We start from the raw sequence: 12187 nt of genomic DNA, 5'->3' as shown, positions 1-12187 counted from the left end.
GTGGCCATGGATATTCCAACGGTCTCCTCAGAAGTATTGGTGAATGTCTTCACCCAAGGGCTTACCGAAGGAGAGTTCTTCTAATTGCTCATCCGGAAGTCGCTGAGGGACTTCGATCACCTACTCAAGAAAGCCACAGAATACATAAATGTGGAAGAAGCTCAAGCGTCCAAAAGAAAGGAGGTGCCTGCTAAGCCCCCTAGTAGTACCCTAGCAGCGACCATTAAGCAGCCATCAACCCCCAAAGGGGCCCCAATCATGAGGAGCCCAACAACACCAGGAGTTGAGGAGTCAAAGGAATGTCGTGCAGACGGAACAAGACTATGACCCCGCATAACAATCTAAAGGAGTTCTGAACTAACTGGTTAAGGGAAATATGAAAATATTTACAAACAATGGAAAAGAACGGATGAACAGGGAACCACAGGTTGGCGGTAAACTGGTCCTTAAAAAAAATATAGAAAAAACCCGTAAGTGATTCATGTGCCCAGTCGTACGCAGAAGGAATAGCAACTTAGAAGTCGGGTGGAAATTAGTAGGCAGATTTTAGACTTTCGATATCGTCCCCATTGAACCTGGACTCGGTGGAAGTATACCAGAGTTCAGGGAGATGGACCGGGGGGGGTTTTGCGAAGAACTAGCCATCGAGAAAAAACGGTGCAAGAAGGAGCAGCTAATAGATTCAGATAAGAAAAAAAGTAAAAAAGCTTACAGAAAAGATCGCCAGAGAAGAAGAAAGGGTGAAAGGTCGCAGAAAGCTCGAAGACGAAGCCACACAGAGTGAAGAAATCGACGACACAGGCGAGGTTTATAAACCTCGTAGCCGATCACCCTGAGTCGTCCGATCCAGGGTAAAAAATAGGAGAAGATTTGGGCATAAAATTTGAAAAGGCGTCTGTCACATCGCGAGCGGATATCTGCCTGTCACGTCAAACGTGCGACAGCATAAAGTGGGGTACGTGACGTTCAACTAGTGGAAGGCAATAATGAGGTTTGATTAAAAGGTATGGTCGAGTGCTCTGCCATAATGATCAGAGATTTGTATGGTCTTCAAGAAATTTAGATGATGTCAGCTATAAAAGGGCACTCATCCGAGGGAGCACAAGGAAAATAAAATTTTCACCAAGTGTTGTCACCCATTGTCCCGATCAGCACAGAGAGTGGGTTATCACACCGTCGAACGGCTGATTCACTATCTACCTTTATAGGTATGATCCGGGTAGCAACTATAAATCAAGCCTGGCGAAACAAAGTCGAACTGTGTAAACTTTTGTTCCGAACAGAAACTTGGGAGCGCATCTGGTTCGATCAAACATGGAAGCCACCAAAGACTCTACTGGTCCAGTCAGTCAGACTTGCAGTTGTAACGCCCGCCCCTCCTGCTAGTAGAGGCGAGGTTACTTTCTACATACATACGTACATGAATTTCATGAAAAGAAAAAGAAAACAACAGAAGTAATTATTTTTTTTTCCATTTAAAACACAACTAATCATACGAGCATGCTTAGCATAGTTATGAACTTAGAGAGAGTCATAATATCCATTTCTAACATAAGTATAAGTAAAGTGATCATGCAAGACATCAACATAAATTAAGCAAAGTTCATATCAATTCTAAATCAACGTAAGCAGGTCTTCCTTTCTTAGCCAAGTCATCACCACACACATCTCCTGCCCCTCCTGCTGCTCCTTTAGTTTATCCATCCTTTACCTTTATCTGTGGTACAAGGAAAATAACTATAAGCACACAAGGCTTAGTGAGATTCTTTCCTACTCACAAATAAAACATGTCATAGCAAAATCATATAACATATAGCATGGACACATGAGCATCTAACCAACATATCATGCGAGAGTATCATATCACATTTTTACATAGCATAAGAGAGAACATTATATCATACCATATCATAGCAGAAAAGAACATCATGTCATGTCATATCATAAAAGAAACATCATGTCATATCATGTCATAACACAATTGAAGGCATCATATCATATCATATCATAACGTAAAAGTAAGCATCATGACATATCATAGCATAAAGAACATCACATCATAGCATAAAGAACATCATATCATATCACACCATAACATAATCATGTATGCAAGGAAAAATGTCCTTTAAAACATGAGTAATATCATGTGCAAGATGCTTTTAAAAAAAAACATATCATATAATACTTGAACATAATATCATCATGAGGGCCCGGCTTGTACCACATACATACATAAATGCGCGCGATCCCTAGGACAGGGTATCTAGCCCCGAACCTACTAGGGATCTAGGTCCGTTCATAGTCCGTCGACCTAGGGGCGTACTAAGGAGTTCATCCCTTTACTAGACTCGTTCATAGTCCGTCGGTCTAGGGGCGCTTATGGAGCCCACCCTTGGTACAATTCATACAAAGTAAAATAACATGTTATATAAGCATAGTATATCATGTTCATGTCATTCATAGCATATAATGCTCATGTCATTCATTATTCATCATGTTCATGTCATTCATAACTTAACTTAGCATGAAGAGTGCTCTTAATCCCACTTGATAGGGAAGCAACTCTTAAGCCTTTCACTTAGCATATCATAAAGAGTGCTCTTAGTCCCAACAAGTAGGGAAGCAACTCTTAGGTCTTTCACATAGCATATCATAAACATACGTGCTTGAGCATATAGCACATCATAGGAGACATTTTAAATGCATGATTCATAAGCGTACATAGATGAACATATATCATATCATGGGAACATAAGTTAACATCTCCTAATTCATATCATGGCATGTGAAGCACATAAAGAGTCATAATTGGGTCTCAATCATCAACCTATCATAGGTGGTCGAACCATGTAAGGAATCACCTAGGTTGAAAGCAACATACAAGCATATGAACCCTAAACCAATTTCATATCATTTATCATAAGGAACATCATGAGCATTTTTAGTTTAGGTTCTAAGCTTCCTAGGTCTACAAACATGTTGTGGCCGAAACATACAAGGTCTAAACCTAGGTTACAAATAGCATATAAACATGTGAACCCAAAACCAATTCCATATTATTTATCATAAGGAACATCATGAGCATTTTTGGTTTAGGTTCTAAGCTTCCTAGGTCTACAAACATGTTGTGGCCGAAATATACAAGGCATAAACCTAGGTTACAAATAACATATAAACATGTGAACCCTAAACCAATTCCATATTATTTATCATAAGGAACATCATGAGCATTTTTTGTTTAGGTTCTAAGCTTCCTAGGTCTACAAACCAAGATGTGGCCGAAAGTCATGAAGTGTGAAATTAAGTTCTAAACCAAAGACAAGCATAAGCATATCATGTTATCTTCATATCATATCATAGGGAAAAACATGAGCATGTTAGGGTTGAGTTTAAGCTTGTCTAGCCATTTTAATCCTAACTTGGCCGAAAGTTCTAAGCATGAATACCTAGTTCTAACCAACATAAAATCATAAGTACATCAATTTATCTTTCTACCATATCATGAAGAAGATCATGAGTAAGTTGGATTTGTGTTTAAATTTTTCTAGGCTTTTTAAACTTGTCATGGCCGAAACCCTAAGGTGGGGTTCATCTAATTCCAAGTAACATACAAACATGAAACACCAAGGAAATATTCATATCATGTCATTAGAAAAATCATAAACATGTTAGATTTGAGTTTAAACTTTCCTAGACTTTTAAACTTGGCATGGCCGAAACCCTAAGGTGGGGTTCATCTAATTCCAAGTAACATACAAACATAAAACACCAAGGAAATATTCATATCATGTCATTAGAAAAATCATAAATATGCTAGATTTGAGTTTAAACTTTCCTAAGCTTTTAAACTTGGCATGGCTGAAACCCTAAGGTGGGGTTCATCTAATTCCAAGTAACATACAAACATGAAACACCAAGGAAATATTCATATCATGTCATTTGAAAAATCATAAACATGTTAGATTTGAATTTAAACTTTCCTAGGCTTTTAAACTTGTCATGGCCGAAAGTTGTAAGAAAACTTCCTAGGTTTTTAAGCCATTTAAATCTATGGAAAAATCATGAGCTACTTGTACCACAGGTGAGGGAATACTCACTTCCTTTCGCTTGTGGTTCCTAATGAAAATGGTACCCTTTGTGAGGAGGAAGAAGAGAGCTTCTCCTTCTAGCACTCCCTTTTTCTTCTCTTGCTTGGAAAGGGTAGATCTTGAAGGCTCCTTCTTGTGGATTAGTATTCTTAGGAAGAAAGACCTTAGGTGGATTTCGAAATTAGGAGAGGGAGAGCTTTAGGTTTCGGCAATGGTGAGGAAGAGGAAAGAAAGAAGAAAAATGAAATCTCTTTCTTTCTTTCTTATTTATGCTAAGTGGAGGAAGAAACAAAGATGAACTTTGCCTTCCCTTTCTCCTTAACTCATTCATATCATTCCCTAATGAGAATATGTCCCCATTCATCCCCTTAATTTCTTCTAATCCTATCTCCTCCTTCATCCCCACGAAAATGGAAGGGAGAAGAAGAGAAAGACAATTGTCTTTTTGCTTGTTCTTAATCAAGAGAAGGAGGAAGAAAGCTACTTGATATTTTCTTGTTTCCTTCTCTTAACTATATTCTTACTTTATCTAAAATTTCCATCCCCTTTTCAGCAATAATCCATAATGGCCTAGTGGTCATTCCATAACTCCTAAAGGTTGCCATTTAATAAAAAGGTTCAAGGTTCAATCCTTGACTTCACCTCTTTTCTTTTTATATCTTTTTGGTTCTATCTCCCTTTTTAGTCTACAAAAACAAAGGATACTCACATATGTATCACTACTAGTTTTCGTGGGTGTTACAGCAGCCTCCTTCGACTAGACTTGAGGGGGAAGCTTGTGATGCGACGATAAAGGGGACCCCGCTCGGCACGAGTCAACTGCCGAGATGGAGGTTAAAATCAAGGTGGTCAACGCCAAAGTGTCAAAAGGCTCACCTATGGTGACCAAGCAGAGGATAGCTACAACGGCTGGTCGGGGCAATCAAGGTCGATCGGCAAGAGACTATAGAGGTCGGTCGGGTAATAAGTGTCCAGGTGGGCCAATCGTCTAGCTCGAATAATATGACAAGATAGCCAGACACTCAGTGTGAAGCAGCAGGACGCTAAGGAGACTGGAGAACTTGTCCAAACGGGAGGGGCATGCTACTACACGGTCACTGTAGGAGAAAACAGCTGAGGTCAACAGATCAGAGAAATCCTGGCCGAGCGGCTACCTCGCTCAACCAAGCAGCGAGACCTGACCATCAACAGAGAGGAGGAGTCCCGGCCGAGCGGCTACCCCGCTCGGCCAAGCAATGAGACCATTATCATATCTCTCGGTATCCTTCTCGAAGATAGTGCCGTTGACACAAGGCATTGTCAACAGGTGAATCGTACGACGGAAGCTTCTACTGTTTTCTTAGGGATACACATACCCTGTTAAGGTATGGTGTCAGAGGTACTTTCCTAACAAATCCCTTCATAGGACATATTGGTAAACGTGTCCATACCTTGAGGACCGCGGGCACATCGCCCACCAGGGCTCTATATAAAAGGGGGTTCATCACAGGCAGAGGTACGCATGATTACTGTTTGTGCTAGCATTACCGTTGCTCCATTTTTTTCTACACTTCTGGTGATTGACTTGAGTGTCGGAGGGCCAACGCCGGGATCCCTTCCCTGGCTTGGCATTGACGTTGCTTGTTTTGCAGAGTGGGACGCGATCTACGGCCAGTCAGCGCAACAATCACATCCCCAACTTTCCATTATCCCGTTTTTGGATAGGATCACTAGATTTCTAATTTATTAATGAAAAAAAATTTCAATAATACGTCGCAACTGAGTCTTGAACTATAGATTCTTGATTAATTAATGAGAAAAATTCTCAATAATACGCCGCAGCTGAGTCTTGAACTCTAGATCACTGATTGATTAATGAGAAAATTTTTTAATAATACATCGCAGCTGAGTGTTGAACTCTAGATCCCTGATTGATGCGTTTGTAGATATTATTAATAAACCTTAAAATTATTTTTGGTATGAAAAGAAAAAAGGACATTAACATAATTTCATTTTGGGTTTCACTAAAATTAGTAAGTAAAACAGGAATATATATATATATATATATATATAGGGAAGAAGAATATGCAAGTAACAGACTCTCCTTTATAAAAAATTAATTTAATTCTTTATATCATATGTTAAACTAATAAGAACAAATACTACACTTAATCTTAGACAAAAGGTCACTCATAAATTTGGTAAGATGGGTCATACACAGCAATGCTAGAAATCCATCCTTATAAAAAATTAATTTAATATTATACTTATCTGAGCTAAAAAATATGAGTATGCTTTCTAATATCACCGACTTAAGGTATTTATAGAAGCTTCTCTGTTCACAGTGTTACCAATTCTAAGATGTGGGACTAAAGAAAACTTTAGATTTCTAATTGATTAATGAGAAAAATTCTTAATAATACGTTCAACTGAATCTCGAATTTTAAATGCATGATTGATTAATAAGAATTTTTTTTAATAATAAGTTGTAATTTAGTTTCGAACTTTAGACCACTAATTAATGTGTTTATATAAATTATTAATAAATTTTGAAAATATTTTTAATGTGAATAAAAAAAATGTCATCAACATAATTTTATACGAATGAGATAAAAAAAAATTATCCCTTTTTATTTTCTAAAGTGTGAAATCTCTTTCCTATTGATCATCTTCAAAATGCGGGTGAACGATTTGGATTTCGTCAGCGTCCGTGACTGCGAAGGTGGCTGGCTGGTCGGTCGCACGTCACGAAGTCCAAAGCACTCCGCTTCCGCTTCAGCTTTGGCCCTGCAAAAGCTGAGCCGACCAAGCTTGCCAGCCCATCGCACTGGTGCCGCAGCGTCACTGTCTTTCTCGGCGGTAACTCCACACCAAGCCCCGCTCGAGTGGCCTTGCGTCGGATCCGGTCTCGCAGAGTGGAGCTGTGGCCGCACCGCCGCTTCTCTCTTTCGTTCGTTCCGGATCGCGCCTTCGTAGTAGAAGAAGAAGAACCAGCATTTTTTTAAAAAAAAAATTTAAAAAAAAAGCAGTGGCTTTTCTTCCTCGTAGTTTATCGGAGTTAACTGGCTCTGTGCTTTTCTCGGCCTCCTTATGGCTTAGCTGACCTCTGCCGTCGTTTGCTACTGCGCCTCACAACTTCAATTCTATCACCCTTGAACATTTGCCCACAAATAACAGTTGGGGGGACTTGGGAGAGAGTGAGGGAGACGAAAAAGAAGGGAAAGGTAGGGATTTGAATTGGGATCATAATTACGCAATTTCCTCCTCTGAAGCCTCTTAGAAACTCATTGCGGAGACCGGAGAGGAGAATTAGGTCGGTGCTCGCCACTCGCCCGAGAGAAGCAAACTTTGGAAGCTATAAGTTGCCTCTCTCCTCGCCTCTAATTGTACCCTTCTTGCCATTCCCTCGCCCTTCCAGTATTAAAGTGCGACAAGCTTTGAGAAAGGTGAGATTTTTATTGATTTTTTGGGATCCGGACGAGGACGAAATGAAATGAGCCCGGCTTTTCTTCATCCCTCCTAGTTTTTCGAGCTAGAGTCGGTCCATTAAAACCAGGAGATTTCGACTTCGGAGTTGTGTTTTGTTATAGATTTCCTTCTTTTTCCAGTTCATTTATGGATGGGAGAGATGCCATGGCGATGTCTGGCGCGGCCTCATACTACATAGCTCACAGAGGAATCCCTGGCTCCCAATCTGGATTGCACCTGACGGCACAGCCCGGCGGCCGTTCCATATCCAACCTCGGCACCAGTCTCATCGCCCCTCCCTCCAGCATTGGTGCAGCGGCGTTTCAGGTGGAGTCTCCGTCTGCGGTCTCGTCCCAGGGTGTCGTTCGACTTGGCGAAGGTGTGAGCCAGGCAGAGCCAGTGAAGAGAAAGAGAGGACGGCCTAGAAAGTATGGGCCGGACGGGAGTGTAGCCTTAGCACTGTCGCCTATTTCCTCCTCCGCGCCCTCTGGCTTTGCTATCGGATCTAGGTCAGCTTCAGAGTCTGGCGCTCCAACGCAGAAGCGAGGGAGAGGACGGCCCCCGGGCACTGGAAGGAAGCAATTGTTAGCATCGTTTGGTGGGTTAAAGATCTAAACTTGGCCTTCCTCTCTGAAGTTTGAAGCTTCAACAACAGTGAATTATGACTGTTAAAGTTATGAAAATCTTAAGCTTTTCTAGTATATATGGTATATAAAATGCAGTTCAAAAGATTGAGAACATGCGTGCGTTTATTTAATTGATATAAGAACTGTACAGCAATTATATCTTAATGATCTAAAAAAAAGTTGAATTTCACAGTTTTTACCTCTGTTTGTCGCCACTTATGAGTTCGGTCTATTCTTACAACAGGTGAATGGGTTGCTGGTTCAGCTGGAATGGGCTTTACTCCACATGTCATAACGATTGCAGTCGGAGAGGTATGCGATTTTCCATCTTGTTTGTTCCGTGGAATGAGCTTTAGATCGCTTCCCTTTTGCACACCTTCGAGCATTTTATCAAAGATTACACATACTCTGACTAGTTAGGCTTATTTTATCTCAATTTTTGTTTCTAAATTGATATGCAACTTATTCTTATTTCTTGAGTTTATCCAATTCATATGAGTACTTTGTCTTCTGTGTTAAACTTATTACTGTTCAGACAGGCGTCTCACTGCTTATGCTGGTGTGACATCTCTATCCTAACCAATTTGTTTCGAAAATTAAGCACTGTTAAAACACCTCGGCGTGGGCGAGTCTTGTAACATATATTTGCACATGTAGTGGATTCTCTTTGTGCTTCCTTTTTTTCCTTCTTTGACTAACTTTACAAAAATATATTGCACCAAGATTGCTTCAGACTAATAATATCTGATACATATATGATACACTATGCAGGATATCGCCACAAAGATTATGTCATTTTCACAACAGGGACCAAGAGCTGTTTGTATCCTCTCAGCAAACGGTGTTGTGTCTTCTGTGACCCTTCGGCAATCTGCAACATCTGGGGGCGTGGCCACTTATGAGGTTCAGACCCCTATTTTTCTTTCAGGATTTTTGTTGTCATATTCTACTAACTGATCAATAAGTCGAAGTGAAAAAAATGATCAAATTATGTGGTAATTGGATTTTTTTGTTGTTGAGGAAATATGTAGGTGAAAACTTCCCTGGGCAACATGACTTATCTTACTAACACCTTCATACGGTAACGTTGAGTGCTGGACGACTTCATGTTGCAACAGAGTGATCACTTCATTCTGAAGGAATGATTTTGCAATTAACAGAACCTTTTTATTTCTCGAAGCGAGTTTAAAGGGAAGATACCCAATGCATGCACAAGAGGGACAACAGCGGCGTATAACTAGAATTTAATTGCAAATAACTACTTGTGAATTCTAATATCCTTCCTAAGCAGCTTCAGTTGATCAGTGGTTATTCATCAATCAGATTAATTAGTTAATCTGCTACTTTCGAAGAAATGGAAATTCTATGATTTTCTAGGTGCAAAAATTCTGTTACGAACTAATGGCTATTAAAGTATTTCCACTATTTTCTACTAGCCTGTCCTTTTAATAGAGTTTATTTTACTGGAAATATTAGCAGGTCAGATCTGTAAGCATGCTAATTGCATGAGATGCTTTATCTTTGAATTTATTAGTTTCCATGTGTTAAGTGGAGTGCTAAACAAAGATTAAGAAACCTATGAGCTACCAACCGGCCATTAGCAAGGTTCATAATGACTTTTTATCACAGATTATCTTATCATTTACCAATAGTTGCTTGGTTTAGCGACAAGTGAGCTAGATCCTGAGAGCTTCTTACCGAAGGTCAAGAGGTTTAAGTTTGTATAACGACATTGACTCTTGCGAGAGGCTTATCCTTGTTTCTCCCACCTAGAATAGGGAATACACCTCATGGCCTAGACCTAAATAATAATATAAAAGCTTACCAAGTAAGAGTGAACCTAAGGATTTAGTATTCAGATCTCATCCTGTCCTAATTTCCACCTCAAGTTAACAACCATGCTTCATTGGCCATCTCAAGAGATCTCATGAATTCGTTTGTGTTATATCTTTAAAATTATTGTATTCATTCATTCTGCATATTCATGAGTTTCCACTACTCAATTTAGATTATTTAGTATGACCTAATAAGTAATCTTTGAAATTTTAATTCTGTTCGGACAGGGCCGATTTGAAATTCTTGGTTTATCTGGTTCATACATGACGACTGACAATGGTGAATCACGGGGCAGAACTGGAGGACTGAGCATCTCCCTTTCCAGTCCCGATGGTCGGGTAATTGGCGGTGGCGTAGCCGGAGTGCTTAAAGCTGCCACCCCTGTACAGGTTTGTACTCGAGCTCTTAAATTATACTTCATGAACATAGGCGATGTATCAATGCCATGTGATAACATGGTTAGATTTGCTTCTTGTGTATCAAAAAATCAGATTACACAGGAAAAAAGTCATAATGTTTATGCTCGAACATGATGTATATTTCTTCCTTTTACAGGTCATTGTTGGAAGTTTCATTTACACGGGCTTTAAGGCGAAGAACAAAGCAAAAGTTAGCATTAAAACAAACCACCCTGAAGCTGCACTTCAGTTTGGGGATGAGCAAACTACACCATTTGCGGCTCCTCCCAATGCAAACCTTACTTCTCCCATCATAGCGGGGTGGCCTGGATCAAGGCAGTTGGATATGAGGAATGCTCACATCGATATCGACTTGATGCGAGGGTAGATTATCATAATTGTTGTGCCAATTTGTTGTTCATATTGGTTACCAAGCAGTGACTTGATGTTCATTAAGTAGATGTAAACTGGCAAATTGAGACATGCAGGGTTTTGGTTTAGTCACAACTTATCCTAACATGCCTTCTGTTCCAGGGATTGCAGTGACTTTAGGGAAGTTTATTTTCAGTTATGTCGTTAGGTAGTAATGTATTTTTGTCTAATGTGTTGTGGTGTTCGTCTGTTTGGCGGTGTAAGTCTGTTGAAGGAAGACATTGCAAGTTTAAAACTCTGTTTGTTTGCTAGAAAAAAATTGTAAAAAAAATTATGAATATTTTTCCCCTCTAAGTTAGGTTGCAAGGCAACGTGGTGGATCCAAAAGTTTGGCCCAATCCATCCCACATATCTAACACGACAGGCACGACTAACCTATCACGCTTGATCGACTTGGTTAACACAATTGGCTTGTTCTAACGAATTGACCTAACCACCCCATTGGGACCGGTTGGCTTGTTTAGCTCGACGTCGACCAACTTGTTTGTGCAATTAAACTGTTAGTGATAAAGATCGATTATGGGACTTTTGATGAATGGGCCGGCAAAGAGTTCAAGTCAAGAGCTTCATATGTTTTGATATGTATATGAAGTCATGTAGTACTTGTTGGATATGTTCATGACGACGATTTGGTATGATCAAGGATAATGGGGACTGGATAGTTAAAAAAAAATTAATTAGCCTCATTGATTAGTCCTAAGATGATCGGTCCGACCTTATAAAATTTTCTTATCGGCCACCTGAGTAAATCAAGAAGTGTGCACGTCGAACAGCCCAAAAGCTGAGCATCCTTTAGTAGCACGCCTCATTTGGAGGAAATTTTTTTACAAATACGTCATAACTAGGGATCAAGCCGTAAGTGCCTGGGTGACAACTTAGATATCTTACCGCGGCACCATAGCCCCGGGGGTAGACTCAATGACTCAAGCAAGAGACTAAAAAAAGATGATATTGGACATATGAGGGATTGTAATATAAGGAACATCAAAGTACGCGATATAGAGACTATTAGAAGTCTCTAGGCATAACAAGAAGGTAGGTATATTGAGATGGAGGTCAAAGTCAAGATGGATCAACAGGATCACCTCTACTCGACTATCCCAAAACGAGAGGATCCATCATTTGGCTAGGTTAATCCAAGATGAGTCATTCCACCATTCAACTTAGTTGCTCCAAGATGAGATGCTCCTCCATTCCACTCGGCCTGCCAATCCAACTCTCCTCTTAGCCCCGCTAACCAGATACTTCGCTCATTCTCGCTTAGCCCCATCGATCTAACGCTCCTCCAATTAATAGGTCACGCCCTTCGGCCCAACTATCCCAATATCATGTGGGTTGACATAGTACATGGAACAACATG

General features: G+C 40.1%; 1 protein-coding gene across 2 annotated transcripts; it reads left to right on the top strand.

Moving 5' to 3' along the window:
• The first annotated feature begins 6753 nt into the window (after positions 1 to 6753).
• Positions 6754 to 11121, top strand: LOC121970038 (AT-hook motif nuclear-localized protein 9-like). 2 transcript variants are annotated; one of them, XM_042520441.1, is made up of 6 exons: positions 6754 to 7513; positions 7676 to 8133; positions 8406 to 8473; positions 8933 to 9064; positions 10225 to 10386; positions 10553 to 11121. In XM_042520441.1, exons 2-6 carry the CDS (start codon positions 7683 to 7685, stop codon positions 10781 to 10783), a joined length of 1044 nt encoding a protein of 347 aa, XP_042376375.1. In that variant the 5' UTR covers positions 6754 to 7513; positions 7676 to 7682; the 3' UTR covers positions 10784 to 11121. The 2 variants fall into 2 exon arrangements, with proteins under 2 accessions (XP_042376375.1, XP_042376374.1); XM_042520440.1 differs by having other exon boundaries at positions 6754 to 8133.
• Positions 11122 to 12187: the final 1066 nt, after the last annotated feature.

The sequence above is a fragment of the Zingiber officinale genome, chromosome 4A (genome assembly GCF_018446385.1).
Source record: "Zingiber officinale cultivar Zhangliang chromosome 4A, Zo_v1.1, whole genome shotgun sequence".
Lineage (NCBI taxonomy): Eukaryota > Viridiplantae > Streptophyta > Magnoliopsida > Zingiberales > Zingiberaceae > Zingiber > Zingiber officinale.
This window is presented reverse-complemented; position numbering and strand designations above follow the sequence as displayed.